Genomic DNA, 25,089 nt, shown 5'->3' on the forward strand with positions numbered 1-25,089 from the left:
CAAATTTCAGAGGCATTCACCAATTCCTTCTCAATTGTATAGTCAAAATAAAAAATGAAACATTAGAAAGCTAGTCTTATTTAGAATGGAGCTACATATTACTTCCAGTCAACATTATGTATTCTCATAAATCAAATCCATAGCAACTCAAAGGATATTCTCTGATGGTGACTGTATAAGGTTTGGAGGTTGTGTAACCACCAGTGGTAATTAATCATGCTTTTCTCACTTTTAAGGAGTTCCAATGGTCCATGTAACAGAATTTTTTTTAATTTTGACGAATTTGGGAACAGGCATATTGAATTAGGGGCTCTGAAACTAGACAGCCTGGTTCAAGTCCTAGCTCTACTATTTATTTGACTTTGGACAAGTTACTTAGCCTCTCTGTGCCTCAGTTTCCTTACCTGAGGATAATAACGGTGCTTACTATGTAAGGTTATTATCAGTGAGAATAAAATGAGTTAATAAAATGAGTAAAGTACATATTAAACACATATGTAAATGTTCATTAAATGAAATGCACTGAGTTCTTGTCCATTGGCAGTTACATTACCTTATTGGTATGCCATATGACATTATAACTGATTAAATAATCAAATTATATTTGTACGACTTAAATGGAATTTCACTAGTTTACTAATTAATATGGTAAAGATGTAATGGTAAGTTTCTGCACTTGAGTCTCTCCCTCAAAACTGAAAATTATAGCATGCAGGACTCAGGCTATAGCTCCAGTGAAGATAAACAGGCTTTAATTAATTTAGCAAATTTAATATGTATCAAAAGAGTGGGTACCAGGAAAAGAAAGCCAGGTAGACCCTAAATTGTGTTGATAACCTATGGTATCCATGCTGATCACAGCACCCTTAAAGCATATATTTCATTCTAGTTTGCATACTTAATTGAGTTATACAGAATTAATCTGTGAGGCCCTGTTGGCAAGAATGAGAACATTAGGTAAAAGTTCTCGGGGAAAACACTGAGGCTCAGTGAAATGAAGAACTAACACTGACGTGCTCTCCAAACATGAGATGGGCTACCTGAGAAGTCAGTCAATTCAATGTCACCAGGAATGTTCAAATACACTTAAAGACCTGTTAGTTAGTGAGACAATTATGATCACAGCAACCACAATCATTTACTAAATGCTTAATATTTTTGTCCTAGGTTCTTTACATATGTTATCTTCAATCTTTTTATCAGTCCTACAAGGTAGCCACTATTACCCTTTTACACGTGAGGAAACTAAGGCTCAGAAAGGTTATATATATTGCCCCAAACCCACAGCTACTAAGTAGCAAAGCTGTGATTTGATCTACATCCTCTAACTCCATAGCATACATTCTTTCTACAATTCTACAATTCCTCTGGTTGAAGATTCATTTCACATTCCTTTCAATCCCTAAAATGTGTGGCTCCATGAAATTATATCTTCATAAACATATCTAGATATTTCCTAACCATTTCTATAACACTGGAGCAGGGGAAAAAATGCATATGTCTCTTTTATTAGTGTTGGTTTGTTACTGCTGTGAGAGATGAGTTCCGAACTAACACACCAAATAGGATGTCAATAGAGAACGAAATTAACAATAAATTGGACTGTGCAGAACAGATAAGGAGTTCTTATGCCTGAATTTACTTCCTGGAGAGTGAGATTTTTAAAAAAGAGGTAAATGTTTTTTTTTCTTAATAAAAGTAGCTAATGAACACATACGTAATAGAGATAAATCTATGTCCTTACTTTCCCATTCTTAACTAACCTGCAATTAAAACATGATTCATAAGAATCTATGTGAGTGTTTTCAGAATTTGTTAAAGTAATCTCTCACCAGCTGGGAGTGGTGAGTGTTACATTCCAGAAAAGTGCTATGTTAGATAAAACCTTCATTGGCAAGTTCAAGGTTTCACAGAAAATAGGTAATTTACAGGAGAGTACAACGATAAAAATGCCAATTAAGCAGAAAAGAATCATTTTCCTCAGTTGTTCATGAGATCATGTTCTGAAAGCCATGATCTGCTGTGGAAGACAAGGTTTATTTTATATTATCCATACTTCTTTTCGTAAAGTTCTTGATGCAGCCCTTTCTGTATTGATATTTAATGCTTTCTTGCATTTGCTTTCTCATTTGTATCATTTTTGCAAGCCTTGGCAACATTCTTAGTAGCCATCTGGTCTTTCTCAAAACAAGGGCATGGTTTTTCTAGGCCTGATCTCCTACTGTTACTCTAGTCAGGCAGAGAAAGGCAAACCTCCTCTCTACCATCTGACCATAAGATTTGGGTAGGGGTGGAAATGAGGGAGGAGATAACTGTAGATAAATTCTTTGAGATCACAACTTTTAAAATTTAGGCATACAAATATGAAACCACATTGTGACAAAACTAATTGGCAAAATGGTAGTTGACAAGGAATTACTACATATCTCTTCTTAGAAACCTTCATATTATAAAGTATACTCCCAAACCTAGAGTTTAAATTTAGCATTCATTTGTTGGACTCCCAAAGGTGAAAAAAAATCAAACAAAAGTTCTCCCATGCTCAGGTCAGAAGGGACAAATCAAAGAATCATGAATCACGAAGTTGGTAGAACTATCCCAATTTCAGAGGAGGAAACCCAGAAAGGCTACCTAACATGTGGCAGGTCACAAAGCTGGCCTTCTCATTTAGTACTGTCAAGATTTAGAATTTTTCAAATACTGTCCTCAATAATCTGAGTCTTGCATGCTTCAAACTAGTTTGAAAGTTTGTGTTTGTTCTTCACCTACCTGACACTCTGTAATAGCAGCACTTTTCTCTGTTGGGTACAGAAAAAGAATTTGGGAATAATCATTAAAATAGTGTCATAGACCCTATCTTCCTATGGAATGAGGAGGAAATGTCCCCCTGCAGAGATTTTTAGTTGTCTTCTGTTGTTGGGCTATGAGTGTGAGTTCATGTGCTGGAAATCCTTACGATTCACTCAACTGAGGTAATATTCTTATTCACTCTCTTCCCCCAGCCACCTCAAGGAAAAACAAAAACACCAAACCCAAACTCTAGACACCATTTACTTAAACTGTTGCCCTTTTGCTTCCCAAATTCCCAAGGAAAGGGTAGGAGAAGGCTCCTTTAACAGGTGAGAACAGCATGTTAATAAACTATAGAAAGCCACTAGCATAAGTAGGACTGAATGACAGATTGAAACATGGAAGGTGGAATACTGTCCAGTCAGAGGTTCAAGAATATCAAGATAGAATTCCAACGCTGCTTTTAGCTCCTTAAGAATCATTAGCATCTCTTCAGCTTTTTTTGCAAAATACCATAGGGAAAGGAAACACCCTTACAGAGTCAACCTTTGTCTCCTTTCCTTTACCTTCCCCTTTTCTGATCCCTTCTTTACCTGAGAACTCAGAAGGCATAAAGAAATGGGTGTGGGGCATGCCTCTGGCACTGGGCCTTATTTGGTATTGAAAACTCTCAGAATGGTTCTGCTATTTAAAGTTAATAAGCAGCAGACTAGAAAGTGAAAAGTTTGTGAAACTCTATCACACAGACTATTGTGAAGTTGAATGGGACTTTGAGCACTGCCAACTTAGTATACTTGATTTGTTACCTGCACTTCTGTAACTTAAGTTACAGGCTTTGTTTTTTCTTTTCTTTTCTTTCTTTCTTTTAACCCCTTTATTCTTCTGGTTCCAGAAACACTAACAACAAAAAGGAAGGGAGAGTGATTTTAATGTCAGCTTGCTAATGCACTACTGCTGGGCCTCTCTATGGTGAGAGAAGGTCCAGTAGGTATTTCATTCTTAAACATCTAAAAAAGCAAGTTTTACCCTTTCCTTTGCCTTTGGAAGTCATGTGCTCAGTGTTTGAATAGGATATATGATTTCTTTTGTTCAGTAAAACTCCCCCAATTTTAGGAGCATTTCCATGAGTTGCACATAGTAAATATTTTCAAAAACATGTGGTGCTCAAGTGAATTAAATTTTATACGAGGAACTGCAGTTCTTTTTTTTTGTAAACTGTTTTTCAGTTACAGTTCTCCCATTTCCCCCCCATTGCTCTGCAGTTCTGATGTTATGATAGTCATGTGTTTTCTTCCTTTCCATTCACATTAGATCAATAGGAAAGGGTCATGAAAGATCCCATTAGATATGTCAGATTTGAGGGGGGGGAATTAATTAATTACAACATTTGTTATGCCCTTCCTATGTCCTAGGCATCCTCTTTACTCAAGAAATTCACATCTGATAGAAGAATAGAGAAATGTAAACCCCAATTATAATTCTGTGAGATGAGTACTATGCCTTTGCTAAGTACAGTGAATTATGGGGGCTAACAGAATGGACACAGATTTTAATGTACTTTAGTGGGCTTAGAAAATAAGAGATCTCTGATTTTCCTTGTCCATTTTAGTTTTACTTATGCTTCAAGGTTACAAGTTATTCTAGTTAATAAAGAAACAGGGGGAAAGGTTTTATGCGATCTTAATTTTTAAAATGTTAAGCACCAGCACACATTATTTTCCAAATACTTTCAAGGGCATTTTTCTAGAATCAGGTAAATGAGAGCAAGCAAATGACCTAGTTACAGCAAAAAATGCTCCAGGTTATAAGGATGCGAAGCCAAGTGCATCCTGGAAACCATAGCATCTGGTCCTGTTTTATGCTTCATCTATCAATCTGCTGTTACAGGAATTGAGAATTAATGTTTCAACTACAGTAGTGTTTCTTCAATTTGGGTGATGAATTTATATCTTTGTCATTCTTACCCAATCCCTCCCATCTCCTTTCCCATTAAAAAAAATTTTTTTTTGAAGCAATTGCCTTTCATCTATTCCTCAAAACTTTTGCTAATAAGGCTAATAGGGGTAGTAAGATTAGACATCTTCCCAAGCAATCCCCTGCTTTGATCAGTCCTGACTTTCCACAGATGGTATAATCTGAACAGTATATTTTCAGTACTGTATTAAAGTTAAATGAAATATTGCAGGTTTAAAATAAATATCTAAGTTCTACAAAATGTTTATTGGTAGCATAAACTGTAAAAAATATACAATTGGCAGTGGTGCTTGAAAAAAGAATTATGCAGCAATGTAAGATTGTGAATTAGTACTATTCTGTTAACATGAAAAGGTTACATATATGCTCATTTTTACATACACATTTAAAATGACATGTAAAGTTTAAAAACATAAAAGCTTGAAAAGTAGACTTAAACAATACGTTCTTTGAACTTTGCTGTTGCATGTTTTAGCTCTCTGTGCCTTTCCTACAATGGAGCTATAATTCATCTTTCTACTCCTTTTAATCTGTTGAAATTTTAATTTTCCATTATTTTGAACTTGATTTCATTGTATTCTTTCCATTGGAGCTTGCAGCATTCAATCGTGGTCTTTCTCAGTGCTTTCATGTCTTCAGGTACAGCTTCGTATTCTTGCTTTACTTTCTTTTTCCTCCCATTCTATTTAATTTGTCAAAATATTAATTAACATTATTCTTTTCTGATGAAATATTTTTTAAAAGACCAAGGTTACCAAGTGACTATTATACCAGCATAATTACTGCTATATAATTTTACCTATTTGTTGAAGTTCTACTCTTTCTAAATCACTGTCAATGGAATCATTTCTAATGAGTAATGCACAGGGCCCAAAAATTTGACATTTGCTTTTCCTTCCAAATAGATTTTATTCCGAATCTCATCACGAGGCTTCCTTGCTTTGATTTCTAGATATATCCCAGCTGGCTTGATGGTTCAGCTGACCAGATAGACTTTGGGGCCTGGGTCAATAGAGATTTTCATAAAAATACATCTGAAATGATCACTGATCAGGGAAGGATTTTTCAAAGTGTGGTCCAAAACTATCTTTATCCAAATCATTTCAGATACTTATTTAAAATGCAAATCCCTGGGCCAAAACCTAGATCAGTTAAATTCCCATTTAACTAAGGTGGGAACCTGAAAATCTGCATTTTTCCAAGTCATCCAAGTCTGTATAGACCCATAGTGATATTTGAAAACCACTAAATTTAAGGAATCCTTTTCCCTTTGGGGTCCAGTGCACTAAATGACATTGACTGTAGAGCAAACTAACCACACCCTCATCCAACTAGCACAAACAAGGAGAACTTAGTTCTGTGGGCTGGGGGGAGGAGGAGACCTCCTATAAACTCTTTTAAGAGGCATTGCTTAAAAATATAATTATTTTTCATATCTTGGTTCTAACAATCACAGAGGGAAGGCCCAGAAAGTCTACAAAAAAATCTATTGTTAAAATTTCTTGATTTATATTACACATAGTGAATTATTTATTGAGCCCCTACTGTGAGCCAAATATGGTGTTTTGTGCTGCCAGGGATTATATAAAGCTATCCTGGGACGAAAAGCATATGTTCGCTCTGCTCTATTCTAAAAGAACCTACTTGATTTAGTGATTGCTAGAAATGAACATGTATGGTATGTGGAAATGTAATTCGATGTTTTAGGGCTCAGACATAGGAGGCTTCCTAAGGCTTTACTAAATGAAAATTAGGTCCACAAGGTATAGATACGTCTTTGGTTTATAGCCAAGCCAATGGAAGAGGATGAGCAGCAGCATTTATTTGGGGACAGGTAGATTCTTTATGGTCAGTCTCAATTAGTTTATCCAACAACTGCCTTTCCTATGCAATCATACCCCAGTAGGAGACAAATGAATTAAGACTAGCTGCAACCATATTGGAAGTTCCACCTCATTCCAGAACTCATTTAGGATGTCCCCGTAGGGTAACCTACTCCTCATGGTTTGCCTGAGACTTTTCCTGTTTTAGCATTGAAAGTCCTATGTCCCAGAACCACCTTAATGTCAGACAACCTGGGTAGGTTGGTCACTGGTTCTTAGAGCAAGGCAGGTTCTTAGTTGACCTAGTTTCATTCAGTGAATGGTGAAAATCCATTACCATCTTGAATTTCTCAGCTCACTTTCCTTACCAGATTACCCTAGCAGGCCACAAAACATAATGTTCTTTCCGTCAGTAATTTCTACCTTTTGGCTCTGTCAAGGCATGTTCCCATGAGCATCCCAACCCAATTAAAGACTCAAATTGAGAATAATCCCAGGGACCCAGGAGAGGATATATTCTGAGACTTCTAAGATTGTTTTATGGGTGGCGCACGTGTGTGTGTGTGTGTGTGTGTGTGTGTGTGTGTAAACATTATACAGGTCTCATAATCCTCCTGTTTTTATCAAAGTTCTATCCTCCTAAGTAATCAGTCTAGTAGTATCATTATTTTTAAAAATATTATACTATGAATGTAGACACAAATATAGACAAAAAGACCTGGATGTAACACATGAACCATTTACAGTAAATTTCATTCTGATTCTTGTCAATGACTCCAATCAGTTCTTAAACACAGAGGTGAGTAGTGGGTTCCCACAGCGCCTTGTGGGACGTATCCCTGTCATCTCATCCTTACCCTTTAAAACCTTATGATTTTTTCATTACATGGTCTTACCTCTTTCACCTAGAGTTTAAATTTTAACTGGTATTAAATTACTATCTCAAAGAGACTATTTAAAGTGTAGGGTTTGAATTAGATCTAGGTTCCAATGAAATTTTGCCCCTTATTAGATGTATAAGCTTAAGAAAATTTAAGTTTTAGAATGTGCCCATCTATAAAAAATAAAATAAAGGCTATTTTAGAGGATTGGTTTTTTAAAAGGAATTTAGATTATGGGTGCGAAGGACATAGAAGCATATTGCCCAACACCTAGTACTAACATTCAATGAACTGTAGCTATTATCCTCACAACGGTATCACAAGCTTGCAACAACAGCAGCATTCACTGTATTCAACAATCAGGCTGCCGAATTTTAGCCAGTAAAGATGATGCCTAAAGCAGAGATGCACACTGCCTTTCCTAGGAGGGTAGGGGAAGAAGTCTCATCACTTCTGTCTCACAGCCTCTATCTTAAGAAGTCATGGTTCTTGTATCTGCGGATAGTGTTTGATGTCATTTCGCCCCCTGCCAGTGCGTTCAGGAGACGCTGGCTTTCAGGACTGCTCCCTTGGGACCGCTTGTGTCACGTCTCTCATTCTAGAAAGGGGAAGGGGTAAAGAAAAAGGGAAGTCACCGAAATGCAAAACCTGTCACCAGATGTCTTATTTTGTCCCGAATACCAGGCCTGCCTGAGTGGGCTACACATTCGTTTGCTACAAGATTTTCAGGCGCCATCCCCGGGTGTTTGTCAGCGCAGATAAGGGGGGAGGAGGGTAAGTAAGCTCACCCTAGATACTGAAAGGCAGATGGTGAGGGTTGGCCGTGCGCGTCAGAGCTTTGGCTAAAGGACAGAACAGCCGCTTGCAGGTTTACAGGAGGGGTAGGGGAATGAGGAGCGGGAGTATGGATCAAGCAGAAGTTAGGGAAATTCTCTCGGGGACACAGAGCATTTCTTTGCACTCTCAAGAAGGCTCCCCTGTTTGTCAGTGTTGCACCCAGAGTCCGTGAGCAGGGCAGGGACTTTGGGTGACAAGCGCCTTCCCCAACTCCATATCTCAGACTCCATGGCTAAACTCAGGACCTTGGAGAATGCTGCGGGCACACGCCGGCTTCACGGAAGACCTCAGCCCAGCAGAGAGCAGGTTAAGTAGCTGGTGCGCGACCTCGTTCCGGCCAAACCCCGGGACCAGTTCTAAAACCCGGAAACGTGCCCTTCATTTGTTGAAAGATGCGGATTGCACATGCTCGGTGCAAGGGGGGCGGGCCGCGGCCCCGTCCGGAAGCTTTCTCTCCCAGGCGGCGTTTCCTTCCTGTGTGACACTAGTAAAGGGTTCCTGCTGCCGCTGATTTTGCGCGGAGGTGAGTAGCGGGTTTTCGCGGGGCCTCGTGGGACGGACGCGGGATCCCGTTGAGCTCCTTTAGGGACCGGCTCGGAACAGAGGAGCCCATCAGGAAAGGTCACCTTTCCTTCCTCCCATATTCTACCTCAGTGCCGCCCCCCTGCTACCCCACCCTTGGTATTTAGCAGATTAACCTCCAAGGGCGTCCCGGGCCTCCCCTTGGCTTCCCGCCCGGCCTAGGCCCTTAGGTCTCTGTTAGCGGTGTTTTCAAGAGTTACAGCACTTCCTACAGGGAACCTATGTAGGCAGCGGGGTCACTGCTTGGGCTTGGGGTCGTCCAGGGACCACAGAACCGGGGTCCGAGGCAAAGGCGGCCGTAATGAACCGGGTTTGATTCTTGCAATGGCACTGCTACCACAGTGCAAAAGCAGAGGTGGTTTTAAAGGCCTGGGCACACTTTCGCAGAGGATGATGTTAATTACAATGTGTCCTTTATGTGAAGGTTGGCAGTCTTTTATCGACATAGGCTGTGTTCAGAGGACCTTGATGTCCGCGAAACTGGAACTTCGGGGTTGAGAAAAACTTTGTAAAACACTGCAGTGAATCAGGAGAGAAAACACTATAGGGTGAACACTATACTCTCAGTCCTTAACCTGTCAGTAAATTGCTCATTGACAAGGCTGTGCGATTTCCAAGTTTTGTACCCTGAAACGGAGAGCTTCTAAAAAATGAAACTACCTGGTGTCATGTTTCCCTAACAAAGAACTGAATTACAGTGTTCTGTCATATTTCTTAGTTGTGCATAGCAGCATATGGTTATGTATATAAATGTATGTTCATTTTGTTGGCCCCAATGTTTATATAAGTTTGAAACACATTCCCTACTGTGTGCACATGCAGCTTTTATTGTATATTCTGCTGTAGTGGTATTGTTACTGCAACGGCCTTATGTTGCAGGCATATCAATGTCATATGAATGATAGATGAGTGTACAATAAAGTATATACAGTTACAACCTACAAGTAGAAGTTTCAGTTTCATTTCAGGATTTTTAGGTCATTTTAAAAGATGGACTACTATTTTAGAAGAGGCCATAGGTCTAGACTACTGTATTTTACATTTAATAATTTAATTATACGAAATACATAGTTAACAGAGGTTTTGTATCTTGGTATTTTTTATAGGATTAAAATTGTTACTGTGGATAACAGGTGTACTAGTGATAACCCTAGTTGTTCATGTAGTTCAATGATCATCCAGTAGATGGCAGTTTTGTCACTACTAAATAAAACTTAAATGAAAATCTTTTATTCAGCTTATCTGTAGTTTTCACAGATTGTTAACTTAAAACCCTTATTTTGGCTATTGGTTTATGCTCATCAATGAATAACACTCCCACATAATGATACCAGGTATTCCAACTGCATTTTCAAATTATTCTTGGAAGAAAGGCTGGGGAAGTCAATATTTCACATCCTCTAAGAAGTGGAATATTAACCTGTTTTTAGGAATTCATGCTGATGGAGGAAAGCACACTTTGATTTGTTAAATGAGGTGAGATTTTAATTAGATGGCTTCTCCCTAGCTCCACTAAAAAAATACTGTTAATAACCAGATTGTGCATTCCTTGAGTAATTGTGTCTTAGCCATTATTGTATATCCAGTATATAGTAGGCACTATTGATACATGTTTAATAAGTGCCTTATTGTATGAATTAAATCACTTAAGGCCAAAGTTTCTTCCCCCCAAATGAAGGCTTTCAATTATTTAGTTAAGTTTAAATTAGTCAATTGTATTTGAAAATTAAAAAATGATTTAAAAAAATTTAAAAATAAAAAGAGATGTCTTTCTATTAAAAAAAATTAAATAATGTCCTGTTGTAGAGTGAATGGCTTCTAGTAATGGAGAAGTAAAGTCAATGGAGCCCTTGACTTTCTTTAGAAATCATTCAAAAGTCTGGCAGTTGTTGTTTTGGAATGAACATGTAGTTTTTCTGCAGTTGCAATTTATCTGTTGAACAAATAATTATTAAAAATACTCCTTTGCCCTGGCTGATGTGGCTCACTGGATTGAGCGCCAGCCTGCAAACCAAAGGGTCACTGGTTCAATTCCCAGTCAGGGCACATGGTTGGGTTGCAGGCCAGGTCCCCAGTTGGGGGTGTGTGAGAGGCAACCACACACTGGTGTTTCTCTCTCTCCTCCCCGTCCCTGCTCTCTAAAAATAAATAAATAAAATTCTTTAAAAAGAAAAAGCATTTAAAAAAAACCTCTTAAAAAAAAAGATTTTATTTATTTATTTTTAGAGAGGGGGAAGAGAGGGAGAGAAACACCAGCGTGTGGTTGCCTCTCACACACCCCCAACTAGGGACCTGGTCCGCAACCTGGACATGTGCCCTGACTGGCAGTGACCCTTTGGTTTGCAGGTTGGTGCTCAATCCAGTGAGCCACATCAGCCAGGGCTAAATAGCCTTTTTAAAATGTAACAATTATAAAAATGAGTAAGTTATAAATCCTGTTTATGAGGATTTAAACTCTAGTTGAGTAGATTCAATATCGTTTAAGTTCAATAATAAGACCAAATGAATAATGTAGAAGATTAATGTGATCTGAAAGCCTTCATGGAGCATGTGAAGTTTTGAAGTTTGGATAGAATTTGACTAATCCTAAATAAGTGGGGAGAAATGGCCCATTCAGGGTACCAGGCAAATAGGCTAGAGGGAAAATACATGGGGCATTTTCAGATCCTGGTGACACCATCTATTGGGAATTCCTATTGAGAAGTGGTGGGAAGTAAAATGCTTAATTACTCTTTGGGGCTGGATTAGAATAGTCTTAAGTGGTTGGGATTCTTGTAAACATAGGGAAAGATTTGGGGTCTTTTTATTAGGAGTATATATTCTTGAATGGAGGGGTGGAATCTAAAAGAAATTTCAAAATTGTTGGCACCATTTTAGAGGGAGGCACATGAAGATGATCTTTAATTGAATATTGGTAGTGAGAGGGGAAATAATAATTGTAGATCTAGAACAGCTATAGATAGTAATCTGTGCAGTACCTAGTTTTTACCTGTTGCTGAGCCATCTGTACAAATTCTGATTTATTCCCTTTCATATGAGTACAAAATATATATTCTCTTTGTTTTTTTTTTTCCTTTTCACATAGCATTCAGCACATGCCTGTGTTATGAGAGTATAAAGCATTATTTGAAGCTGAGACCTCATTTCCCAAAATATGACAGTCACATTGTCCACAACAAGCTTATTCTTCTGGGTAGCCATTGTCTTTGATAGGGGTGTGCGGTCTCCTGTAAGCCTAGCTGTGACTGATGTAGCTGCTCAGAGATATATGTAAAAAGTAGGCAAATTGCCTTCTTTTTCCTTTATCTTGGGTGTGTGCTGTTCTTTTTTTTTTGTGATTCAGAAATTATGTGAAGATTCTGTACAGTTGTAGCTGGGTCGTTGGAAACAATAGTATGGCTCAAAAAAATTAATGTCACTTATTAAGGAAATGGATGTTTAAATTTAAGAAACCTTTGGAAACCTTTAAAAGTAAGTATGAGGAAATAGTTTACAATTTGAATTTCACTAAAAAATTATCTGGTTTACATTACACTTAATAGAAGAAATTCTTACCATCACATCAGTAAAGTATTTCATTGTTGGTTGCCTTTCTTCAGTTAGGTTAGTGTTACAGTCAATATTTTTCTAGACTCTGAAATAGTTATTTTAAAGCTGCTTGAAGAGTAAATACCTTAAGATGTTTATTACATTTTTCAAATAGAATTATTCTCTACTTAAATTATATGAGCTTTTAGGAAAGTTCATTAAAAACTAATAAATTAACTTCAGTTTCTAATCTGTCCCTTCAGTTTCCAAGAGGAGCTTAAAATGTGTTTACCTAACATTTAAAAATCTATTTCTCCTCAAAATAAAATACTTCTTTAAGGTAGGTGATGTTGAATTTGACTACTAGTTTTGGTTGCTTAATTTAAGGTACTTATCAGCCTCCCAGTTTTAATGACTAGATATTACCTAGTGACATTTCTGTTTGTTTTTTTAAGGGCACTGTCAAGATGGTACATGCTGAAGCCTTTTCTCGTCCTTTGAGTCGGAATGAAGTTGTTGGGTTAATTTTCCGTTTGACAATATTTGGTGCAGTAACATACTTTACAATCAAATGGATGGTAGATGCAATTGATCCAACCAGAAAGCAAAAAGTAGAAGCTCAGAAACAGGTATGATTAAAGTGTTCGGGAATCATTTTTCTTATAGCTAGCAAATATTTTTCCATAAAACTAAAGATATAAGTTAATTAGAAGTTCTGTAAGATTCACATTAAAATGTTTTTAAGGTCATATTTAATTTCATTTCTCAAGTTCTTTTTGATATATCAGCAGCTTAGAGAAGATGACAAAGAATGAAAATAATATAGTATTTGGTTATGGACACTTTTATTAGATTATTTTTGTCAGCTATTTGTTATCTGAAGGAATCTAGGTAAAATTTTTGAACAAATTCAATAAAATTTATCTTCAGTAAGGTATACGTTTTGCTTTCTATGACATTTGAAATGTGGATAATACAAGCTGTCAGTTTTAGACTTACAAAACTATACTAATTTCTAATTAAGGAATTGTTAAAAAATGTTATTGTTAATAAAGTTGTAATTTTATTTTTCAGCTACTGCCTCTTGTGATGTTTTCCTCATTAGGATATATGTTTGTTTTGGTTCCTATTTTTCTTTAAAAAACAAAAGCCTTCAAGGAATCTTTCAAATTTCTCTTACTGTTTGAAGGCAAGATGTTTTATTCATGGGTTTTTAGATTTCTTCTATGACTTGTGACTCTGATGCCTTCAATAAACCTTTATTAAGCTCCTAGCAAATACTTGGTGCCAGGATAAAAAAATGAATAAATCTTGTTCTTTCAAAAGCTGTAGGCTGGTGTGGGAAATTGAGATATAAAGAAATGACTGTTTTACAGTGCTATTCATAGCTCTTAAATCATTGAAAACTATAGTTTCATAAATGCTGCTTACTTTATATATGTCTCAAAAGCAATTTGGACAGTTGTGAGTTTGTTCCCTGAATTTGATTATAAAATAGTAGACTCAGGCTCCAGATTACATCATCATATCAGTCAATTCATAGTTCTCTAGGAATCTGACCAGTTTAGATTTTCAAAAAAATGAATTTGAGTATATCCACGTGTCAGCGTAAGTGCAGCTTCCGCCTGCCTGCACCTGAATCATGAAGATCAATTTAAGTCTGAGGTCAAATTATTGATGTTATGTTTTTTTGTTTGTTTTTTTAAATTATTTATTTATTTGTTTATTTATTTTTAGAGAGAGGGGAAAGGAGAAAGAGAGGGAGAGAAACATCACTGTGTGGTTGCCTCTCATTCACGCCCCCAACTGGAGACCTGACGTGCAACCTAGTAATGTACCCTGACTGGGAATCTAACCAGCGACACTTGGTTCGCAGGCCAACGCTCAATACACTGAGCCATAGCAGCCAGGGCTTGATGTTATGTTTTTTTAATTATTGATTTTAGAGAGAGTTTGGAAGAGAGAGAGAGAGACATCAAATTGTAGTTCTGTTTATTTATGCATTTATTGGTTGATTCTTGGATGTTCCTTGACCGGAATTGAACCTGCAACCTTGGCATATTAGGATGATGCTGTAACCAACTGAGCATATGGCCAGATCTGATAAGTCATATTATTAAAAAATATATTAGGAGTAAAATGTGACTTTAAACAGAATTTTTTTAAATTTTATTTTTATTCTTGATTTTAAAGAGAGGGGAAGGGAGAGGGAAAGAGAGGGAGAGAAACATTGATTGATTCTGCCCTATGTGCCTAACTGGAGCCCTATTCTGCAACCCAGGCATGTACCCTGACTGGGAGTTGAACCAGCCACCTTTCAGTTTGTGGGATGATACCCCATCAAGCCATACCAGCTGGGGCTTTAAACAGAATTTTGTCATTTATTTTCTTGGTTTCTAAGAGCCCTGGAATACACATTTGGAAAACATGTAGAGAGCCAAATGTAGATATTTAAGTAATATATGAATAATACATTACATTAGGCCTTTTTTTAAAACTGTCTATAGTTTTGTTCAAAATATCAGGTATGTGAAGTATTAGATACCATATCTGCCCTCATAGTGCCCATGGTAGGGAGAAAAGACTTGTTCATGACAATATAAATTATTAATTATAAATAAAATTACTCTAACTGCCTAATGAGTACTGAAGGCAGAAACTATGGCATTTAGAGAAAGAATTCACTGATGATTAAGGCAGTTGAGGATGACTTCATGAAAGATCTTGGCCTCCAGAATAGGCAAGGACAATTTTAAGTAGAAAAAAATCATGAACAGAATCATGATAGGGGTAGGAATAGCAAGACCTGTTAAAGAAACAGTAAATAGACCAGTCGGGTAGAATAGTGTTTCTGCAACTAACTAGTAGAACTTGGAGGGAGAAGTAAGGGACTAAATGATAAAGGACGCCGAGTATAAAGTCAGAGAACAGAGATCTCCTTTTTCTTACTCAGTCTTTTTAATGTTTTGGAAAGTAAACAGGCTGATAAATGCCACAGCATGAAGCTCATCAATTAAGAAGAAGCATGCTTTCTGTTTGGCAAGGGGCTAGCATCTCTGTAACCCTTTCTCTTTTTTCCTGTCTTATTTCTGTGGCTAACTATTGACCAGTTAAAGTCTTCTTTATAGGCAATGGTAAACCATTAAAATTTTTGAGTCAGTGGATGATATAGAAGTAGTTCTAGCAAAGGCCTAGGTAGAGTAAGAGGATGCCAAAAGGAATTAAATGGGGGAAGAGATTAATAATGAATGCTGGAAGGACTGTAATGATATGGGAAAAGAAAAAAGACATCTTACAAATGAAACCAAGATTTGTCTGGAGAGACAACTGTTTACCTGCCCTTTGATTCTAAATGATATCTTTGCTGGGTAGAGCAGTCTTGGCTGTAGGTCCCTGCTTTTTATGACTTTGAATACTTCTTGCTGATCCCTTCTAGTCCACAAAGTTTCTTTTGAGAAATCAGCTGATAGTCTAATGGGAACTCCCCTGTAGGTAACTAACTGCTTTTCTCTTGCTGCTTTAACAGTCTTTATCTTTTAAACAAAATGGATGCAAACAGGCCCACTCCAAGACACATTATAATTAAAATGTGAAAGGTTAAAGATTCATAATATCTTTATAGAGGTTTAGAAACTGGTAGATAGGGCAAGTTTATGTGAAGATGATGATTTGGACATCTTACCCAATAACTTTCAGAATACATATACTTTCTGGAATTTTAATGTCTGTGATAAGAGCTATACCAAATATATAAAGATAATTACTCAAATTCTTTGATATTTTCTATTTAAATGCATTGTTAAAAGCTTTGTATCAGTGGTTTCCTCTGTCTACACTTAAATTGGAGTACTATAGCTGTGACCTCGGTAAAAAGGTTTTTAACCTACATTTAATTAGTTCATCCCTCTGTTCTTCACTTGTTAATACCATTTCTAACTGTCTGAAATTATTCTTCAAAAAGAACAACCAATTTTAGTAATCTTTTAGAACCTGAATTAAATGTGTTTCTTTTACTCTGTACCTTTTCTCGACTTCCTCTTTTCCCAGTTTAGGCAAAAATACTGGTTTACTATTTCCTACCCAACTTCTTAATTTTTTAAATCATACTTCACATGGAGAAAAAATGAAATAGCATGAAAGGATAAAAAATACACTGAAACAGTTAAAAGATGGGTATACTGTAAAAAGTAAGCTTCTTTCCTCCTTTTGACTCCCTTCTCAACCGAGTTTACCGTTTTCCCTCCGTAAGACAACAGCTACTTGGAGAGACCTACTTACATACTAAGCAAATGTTGGTGACCAGAAAATGTAATTGTCATTAAGCAGTAAGTGATAAACCAACACGTGAACATAAGCCATTTTTAGAATAATCCAATCATAATTTTGTTTTTCTAGTTAAAACATTTTAGAAATAGAGGATCAGTTAAATGTGTTGAAGCTAGACAATTGGATAATTTTTTCTTAAAAAACGAGTTTGGGAGTGTTATGGTGTTTTGGGGTGCTTTCTCTTCATTTATCTTTTAAAAACATGTCCTGCTCTCCCAAATGAAAAACATTATTAGTGTTTCAGCTGAACGTCAGCTTTGAAGTTAGACAAATTAGTGTTTGAGCTCTGGTGATGCCAGTTCCTAGCTGTGTAGTCCTGGCAGCTCTAATTTCTTTGACCCTTGAGTTCCTCATCTGAGAAATGAGAAGAATAACAGCTGTTCTGAGGGTGGTTTGAAGGGTTGATTGTTAAAGTACCCAGCACAGTACCAGGCATGTGGTAGATGCCTAATAAACATTAATTTCTTTTCTCTTTTCTCAATGTTATTAATGCAACCTGAAGACATTGGTAAATGAGACTGCTGTTGTGGGAAAAAGCTTCTGGGTAACTTGACCATAACAATTTCTATTTCTGTAGGATAAAAAAAAAACATACTTGAGGATTTTTTTATGAAACCCCAGATACAAATAAAGGTTATTATTATTTAAAGCAAGAGGTAATTTTGGCCTGGAGTAAAATTTTAAGGGTAACTACCTAATGGGGAAAAAGGCAGTGTTTCTCCACTTGGCACTAATGACATTTGGGGGCAGATAATTTGGTGGGGACGATTGGGGGCAGTCTATCCTGTGCCTTCTAGAATGTTTAGCAACATCCCTGTCTCTGCTGACTAGATAGATACCAGTAGCTCCCTTCCCCTCACCCAAGTTGTCACAACCAAAGTATTTCCAGACTTTGCCAGATACCCGCTTGGGTGCAAAATCACCCCCATTTGAGAGCCTAAAAAGAACAGATGTGGGATGGCTTCACATTTATAGAATCATAATGAAAAAGAAGAGTGATGTTATTACAGATACTAAAATAGAATACCTTTCATAGCTGACACAAAGATTTAAAGGCAGTGAAAGAGAAGATACTTAACAAGAAACTGATAAAAGGACCTGGGTAAGGCAATTTTACCCATTGAGTAATTTTATTAGGGGCATGGCTGAATAGGAATAATGTGATGATGGTTCATAGCACTTTTAAAAAACACTGTTATTACTAGGATATGGTCAACACACATTTAACTGGTCTATAACTATAATGCTGTGTGATTTGGATTTCCTTTTAGAGCAGCAATACATTCCCCTTAAAAACATCAAGATCTGATATAATCATAAGTATTTTAGGAAAAGGTAATAAAAATTTAGGTAAATACACGATTTAGCAGAGCACTTTCATTTCTAAAGATGATCACTTTTTTGAAATTTGAATGCTATTTTTAAATCACTGAAGACTTATGGGCACAAACTTCCTTCATATAATATGTGTGGTAGTTAAGAGTATGGGCTCTGGTGTAGGACTGCCTGGATTCGTATATTGCCTCTTTCATTGTCTCATTTTTAAACTGAGGCAGTTACTTAACCTGGGCTAAACTTCAGTTTCTTTTTTCCATGACGGGGAAAAACTGTGCCTATCTCAGGCTCATTCTGAGGATTCAATGAGTGAATCTATTTACAGTACTTTGACAGAATATTTGGCACACTTAGTAAATGTTTATCATTATTATCATGGTTTTTATTGTAATTGAAAGCTTTGTTGCTTTGCTAGAGCTCATCGGTTTTTAAGGTTAGTTTTGCCCAGCTCTAAAAATACATGTAAATATACTTCTAACTCAGAATCATATTTATTATATCTGATTGCCTAGCCCCAGGAATTGACTTTAACTAAAAGGGACATCATCTCAGGACAATTTGAAATTAGATAGGTATGAATACCTGTCAATTTCTTGATATCCTTAATCCCTCAGTCTTTCATCTTGAGGTTTAATCTATCCTGTATGATCCTCCTACTGGGAAAGAGAAATCAATTTGGACTTTAGAGTCTCATTGGAGCAATGTGAGACCCTGTATATATTATAATCTCTTCAATCACATACCTATTTTTCTTATTTCCCCTCATTTCCCAGGAGCTGGTTTAAATTGCCCTTATTTCTGTGGAGTAGACCCTCAAATTTTTCTTTACCTAAGGACTTACGATGGGAAAGGAGGAGATCAAGGGGCCTAAGATATTCCTGGAAAATTCTTGTATGTCCATTGCTTTTTAGATTTCACAGATACCTGTTTTGAAGTACTAATATATAAATGTCAAACTAAAGGAAGTTGCCTGTTTTTTCTTACTAGGCGGAGAAATTAATGAAGCAAATTGGTGTGAAAAATGTGAAGCTTTCAGAATATGAAATGAGTATTGCTGCTCATCTTGTAGACCCTCTTAACATGCATGTATGTATCTTTAATCTTATTTAAGATTTTTAGAATTTTCTATCAGTGGACTCACAGGCCACAGCCAAATTTGATGCTTCCCTAGGAGGAATCACAGGACTCAGCATAGTGGCACTCATGATATGATTGATTGATTGATTATAGTTTATTTTTTATTGTATTTTTTTCCATTGCCATTTATTCCCCTTATATTTTCTTCTACTTCCACTTCCCCCATCCCAAATATGATTTATTACAGCAAAAGGATACCAGGCAAAATCAGCAAGGAAAGAGGGTCATGGGAATAAAGTGATAAAGTCTGAAGGAAACCAGGCACACGCTTCCAAGAATCTTTTTCCAGTGAAGTTACACGGATGCACTTGATTCCTCCAGCAACAAGTGTTGAGAACACATGTAAAATGCTATCTATCAGGATATAAGCTCATTAGAAACTTCATGCCCAGGGTTTTCGTTGTTACTGGTCATGTAGACTTTGTGTTTGTAACATCTACTGAAATTCTGAAAGAAAACAAGTATTCACCACAAACCATATTGTTTGCACAGTTGAGGCACACACAGTGAGCTGTTCTTACCAGGGAATAACTCTTCTAAAACCTAAGGTCCCATATTCCAGCCAAGGACCTGCCTTGCAAGCAGGGCTTCCTAAAGGATAATAATCTTGGTTCTGCTATGTTAACTTAATTCTGTCCACATTTCTTTAGTTTAACTTGTGATTTTTTACATTTACCTTTGTGGCATATAAAATGTATTGCTGTAAGTCATGTGAATATTTGATTTGGAGTTTAAAGCCAGATTTTCATAATGAGGTATGGTAGGCCATGCGAGATTCTGAATCCTAGTTTTTCCATTCATGGCCTTGGCAAATTATTTCCTCTTTAAGTCTCAGTTCCCTCATGTATAATCTAGAGAATTATCCTGGATTATACATGTATAATATCTGTTCTGTCTACTTAAAAAGGGTTATTCTGAGGATCAGACTAATGTAATTTATAAACTCTAAAATCCTATTTGAATATTTTGTAAGAAGAGGTATAAATAAATTTTGTAACAAGAGGTATAAATAAATAGAATGAAATGTGATGTCCTATTCCCAAAACTAGAAAATAAAAGTCTACAATGTCTGTTATTGTCTGTGTACCCAAAGACGTATATACCCCAAGAATCAATCCTCCATTTTAATTTGATTTATAAATTTACAGTGGTACCTTTTTGAGGCCTTACTTAATGTTCACTCTTGAGTAAAATGTACTGACAGACTCAGTTTTTCGTTAGAGCTACAGTGGAAATAGGTGATGATTTTTTTGAATTTGGCTGCTGTTTTTCACTTTTTTTTTGAAGTTGTAAAGAAAGTAAGTCTGTTGTAAATATTGCTTCTGCCTGGCTCCACAGTCAGCCCCGATGCTCAGCCACATTAAAGTTAGGTTGATTTTTTTTTTAATGTCTTTTCAGTTAGTTTATTTAAAAAAAAATTTTTTTTAACGAGTCAGAGGGCTTTAAGATATACAAGTTGTGTCTATTTTGAAAGCATCCCCTATTTACTATTTATAAAGATGTTTTAACATAGTTTTATTTTTGATTCAGATATGCAGTTTGGTGTGTATAGAATTTATTTCTAAAATCCATTCTTTCTATGTTTGACAGCCTCATAAATGAATTAGGCTAACTTCTGGTGAGCTTTTCCCGATCTATAATGCTGAATTCACTGAGCTGGTTTTCAATCTTCTTGGCAGGGTATTTCCTCCTCTTAGATGGAGTGAATTCAGCTTATTCAGTCCCTGCAGAGTTTTGACTGCCAGGCCTAGTGCTTTTTTTTTTTTAACGCTAGGTAGTTGATTATTAATTTATTTTTTCAGTGTCATAGTAGTTCAATTTAATTATTGCTATGAAAAGTCTTTACTCACATTAATATATAACTTTAATCCTTTATTATTTATATCTAATTATCAGGTTAACTTTTGCCATTTTAGGGAGATGTTTTTACTTTTATGAGCAAACAGCACCTGTAAAATTCATATTGTCCTTACCTTTTACCAGGTTACTTGGAGTGATATCGCAGGTTTAGATGATGTCATTACAGATCTGAAAGACACAGTCATCTTACCTATCAAAAAGAAGCATTTGTTTGAAAATTCTAGGCTTCTGCAGCCTCCAAAAGGTAAAGTAAAGGTTTATATTTGCTACAGCATTAAATATCTTGGAAATATTGAAATTTCCTGTCATTATAGAATCGGTGGTTTTGAAGTTAAATTTTCAAGAGAATGCAGTTAACCTTTGTAAATAATATTTCTGATATAATTGCTCATTCTTTAGCTTCCCAAATTTAGATTTTCCCCCCTATAGTTATATTGCAAAATTATCCCTTTATTTTAAACTCATTTATTACTTCCAAGTAAATGAAAATTGGGGAAGTCAAGGTTAAAATTCAAAGTTACAATATGGTTTTTTTGTTGTTGTTTTCAAGATAAGAATTTAAAAAAGAATAAATTTATTGGTTGGTAAGATTATGTAGGTTTCAACTGTACAGTAAGACTTTTTGTTTCACAATTCTAGCAGTTTTTCCTCTTTTAATTATTTCCACTTAATTTTAGTGCAGTGATTTTTTTTTATAGGAAATATTGAACTATAGATGAACTAGAAATTAAATACACCTTATTTTTTAAGGGAAATTTTTTTCTTGTTCCTAGTTAGTTACCACTTTGTAGGCCTTGGAACTCAATTGAAAGGCCTTAGAACTGTATCCGTAAGTGTAACACTTTGACTTTCATTCATTCAAAGAGTAATCATGTTTAAACCTTCTTAAATGTGTCTTAAATGAAGCTTAAATAATACTTGACAATGTTACCATGGTTTTCAGATAGCGATGCTGTAGTGTAGCTTATTTATTTTCACCTAGTGGAAGCCTCTGTTTATTGCTTTGCCAAAACTAGACAAGTTTGATTGATATTTATAATCAAGACTGAACTCAAATTATTAGGCAAGTGCATTTTTCAAAAAACTGGATCTTTAGAAGTATCAAAATAGCACTTTGTGTAAGTTGTAGTTGCTTTTAATTTTATTAATTTGCAGCTCTGTCAAGTGCATTAATTTATATTTCCAAGGTAATTGAAGCTGATACCTATACATTTTAATGATGTAAATAATTTTTGTTTCTGATAGAGAATGACAAATTATCACCAAAAAAGTCATGTTCTTTTCATTAACTAAAACAACAAAGTTGTTTATCAGGTATTTTTATTTTTTGAAGCAACAAAGCTGTTTTTATTCCCCTAATAAAAAGCATTTTGTTTATTGTGATTTTTTTTTTCCCAAATAAAATGTCTAAAGGTTTATCTGAGCCCAGGTCAAAAGGGTAAGGTAATTACTTACTCAATTTCATAATATTAGTACATTTAGGACAGACAAATGCTTTTTATATGTTGTTAGAGAAAGCTCCTTTTTTCATCAGCAATATCTTAATCCAAGTAATTGGGTGACTTCACCAGTTGGACTTGGTTTAAAGCCCTAATCAGCACAGCAAATATGAAATTATGAAAGGATACTTCAGCAGTTTTGTGTAAATCTGTTGCTTATTTGAAAGCTTTACTGAAACTTAGATGTGGTTTCTATGTGTATTTTAAATTTTTTAAAGTTTACACGAGTATCTCCTGATTATATAATCTAAAGTTTTATTATTTGAACCTTTTCACCGTTGCACTTTTGGAAAGTTTTTTAATCACAAACAAAAGTTTGAAAAATCATTGATTTGCTTTGACCCACAATATAAATAGAATATTAGTATACATAAGCAGAGTATAAAGTCAGTTGTATACCATATTTGTTCCATTTTTGGACTGGAAACAGGTTACCTGGGTTAGAGTCATTGCTGTATTGCCAAGTTTATGTTATCCTTAGACAGTTCATTGCTACCTGAGCTGAAAGTGATCACTGCCTCACAGACTACAAAATAATAATTATAGAATTGACTTTTTATGCACTATTCATTCAGCATGTGAGATCATAATTAATAAGATCACAAAAAGACATAGAGTTGGAGCGATCATGCCACTAATCAGTGATAAGAACATGATATAATATAGTAATGGTTAAATTTAAAAATGTAACCTTTATCTCATCTAAACTAGAAATTTATAACAGTATTCCATTTGAATACTTGATAGTTCCCTCTGTAAACTCTGAATTCAGTAATTATTATTTTGGCACAGAAGTTCAATGTTTGTGAATTTCATCATATTTTATGTTTTGATGCATTCTTAAAAATGTAGAAAACCTAAAAGATTTTTTAAAATTAGATTTCCTGAGACTATAAAGGCTTTACATTTCCCCTTTCTTGAGTACCTTATATTAAAATAGATTTAATTTTTGCAGATTATTTTTCTACCGTTTGGATAAATTTTTAATTTAAATCTTGAAAGTCAATGAACTGGTTCAGAAAAGAAAGGTAATATATTTGTTACTAATAAGGATTACCTCAAATTTGGATCCGTTTGTCCCAATATATCTTTCCTTTTTCACCCTAAATCTTTAATTTGCATGCATTTCTTACAAAATAAAGCCCTTAACTGAAATCATCCATCTTAAAAATGGCTTTCAATTTTTAAGCCCCTACACAGCACAAAATAATAAACACATTTTTATTTTGTTGAGAATGGTTCTAAAAGAATCAGACTAAGCTCAAGAAACTAGTTAAAAGTTTGCAAAATTACCACTAAATGCCTCATATTCATTTGGAGAGCCATTCATTTATCACCCTTCATAAATGTAAACACTGTGGAGTCTACTTCAACAAAGGATATAGAAAAAGGTGCCACTTTCAAATAATATTGTTAGACTCACTGATGTCATGTCAGATGAGATGACATGAATCTTAGTGAAATTTAACATATATAGAAAAATGGGGATAAAACAGTTCAGTGAGTAATTATAAAGCTAGCACTCATATAACTACCACCCAGTTCAAAAAATGAACATTGACTGCTCCTCATGTGCACCTTCTCTCTCAGCTAGATTATGAAATTCAAAAGCTATCATTGCATGTTGAATTAGTAAATAACTGCTTGATTAATAACACTGGTTATAATCCCTGAAGAGAAATAATGTAAACACTTAATTCTACTAAGAGGTGCCAAAACTAAATTACTAAGAATCAATATTGAGAGTGATAAATGAATACTTTGAAACAAATAGGACATTGTAAGAGTACTCCATAAATTTGTGAAGTGATGGTATAGCTGCAAAATCAAAATATGAGGACTGTTGAATCAGTAGTTTGTTCTAAAAACCCTGAGATTCAAGTAATATGTAACCAAAAGTTTGTCAGTAGATCTGTATTCTGTATTAAATTGTTATGATCAAAATGATAAATGTAATAACTCCAAGCTTCTGCAGTCATTCTCTCTTTTCAGTTTTGTTTGAATCGAGTGACATTAGACTGTTAATCTGTATTGTTCACATGAGACATCCAAAAGAAGAGTACGAATAGATGCTTCAAATTATAATCGACTTAATAAAATTTTAACACTTAGCTGAATGAATTTAATTAAAAATTGCAAAGACTGCTTGAAAATATTAACATGTATTGATAAAGGTTATGGGTTGAAATTTTAAAATCAGCTTTTAAAAGTCTAGTTTAAAATATTATACTTGGGTTAGTTGGATCTTAAAGAATTCTTACAAAGAGCACTAGAAAATTCTGTATTTGAGGAAAAGTTTGAACACTATTTTGAAGTGCTTAATGTGAAAAAAATGGTTAGGTTTATGGAATCAAGCTCAAGTTTATCATTTAAAAAAAATGAAAATTCGATGGGGAATTTTATATATTTATTTTCCTTCTATGATATTTCACATTATTACATAATGTATTTTTATTACGTAAGAATATTTTAATACCTTCAAATCCTCTTTATCTTACCCTGGCATGCTACATATAA

The 25,089-nt window shown here is 35.3% G+C and overlaps 1 protein-coding gene across 8 annotated transcripts in view; it reads left to right on the forward strand.

The window, feature by feature from the left end:
- Nucleotides 1-8,747: 8,747 nt before the first annotated feature.
- Nucleotides 8,748-25,089, forward strand: part of ATAD1 (ATPase family AAA domain containing 1) — a 45,474-nt gene continuing 29,132 nt past the window's right edge. The window contains exons 1-7 of one of the 8 annotated variants that reach the window (XM_090278018.1): nucleotides 8,866-8,926; nucleotides 10,222-10,363; nucleotides 12,231-12,358; nucleotides 12,679-12,755; nucleotides 12,871-13,044; nucleotides 19,064-19,162; nucleotides 21,197-21,317. In XM_090278018.1, coding sequence (XP_090134144.1) covers nucleotides 12,322-12,358; nucleotides 12,679-12,755; nucleotides 12,871-13,044; nucleotides 19,064-19,162; nucleotides 21,197-21,317 — 508 coding nt within the window. In that variant the 5' untranslated portion in view covers nucleotides 8,866-8,926; nucleotides 10,222-10,363; nucleotides 12,231-12,321. Of the gene's footprint in view, nucleotides 8,829-8,861; nucleotides 8,927-10,221; nucleotides 10,364-12,230; nucleotides 12,359-12,678; nucleotides 12,756-12,870; nucleotides 13,045-19,063; nucleotides 19,163-21,196; nucleotides 21,318-25,089 lie in introns of those variants that run through there. The other 7 variants (XM_090278019.1, XM_090278022.1, XM_090278020.1 and 4 more) reach the window with 7 other exon arrangements.

Source organism: Furipterus horrens, unplaced genomic scaffold (genome assembly GCF_987537825.1).
Source record: "Furipterus horrens unplaced genomic scaffold, mFurHor1.1.pri manual_scaffold_5, whole genome shotgun sequence".
Taxonomy (NCBI): Eukaryota; Metazoa; Chordata; class Mammalia; order Chiroptera; family Furipteridae; genus Furipterus; species Furipterus horrens.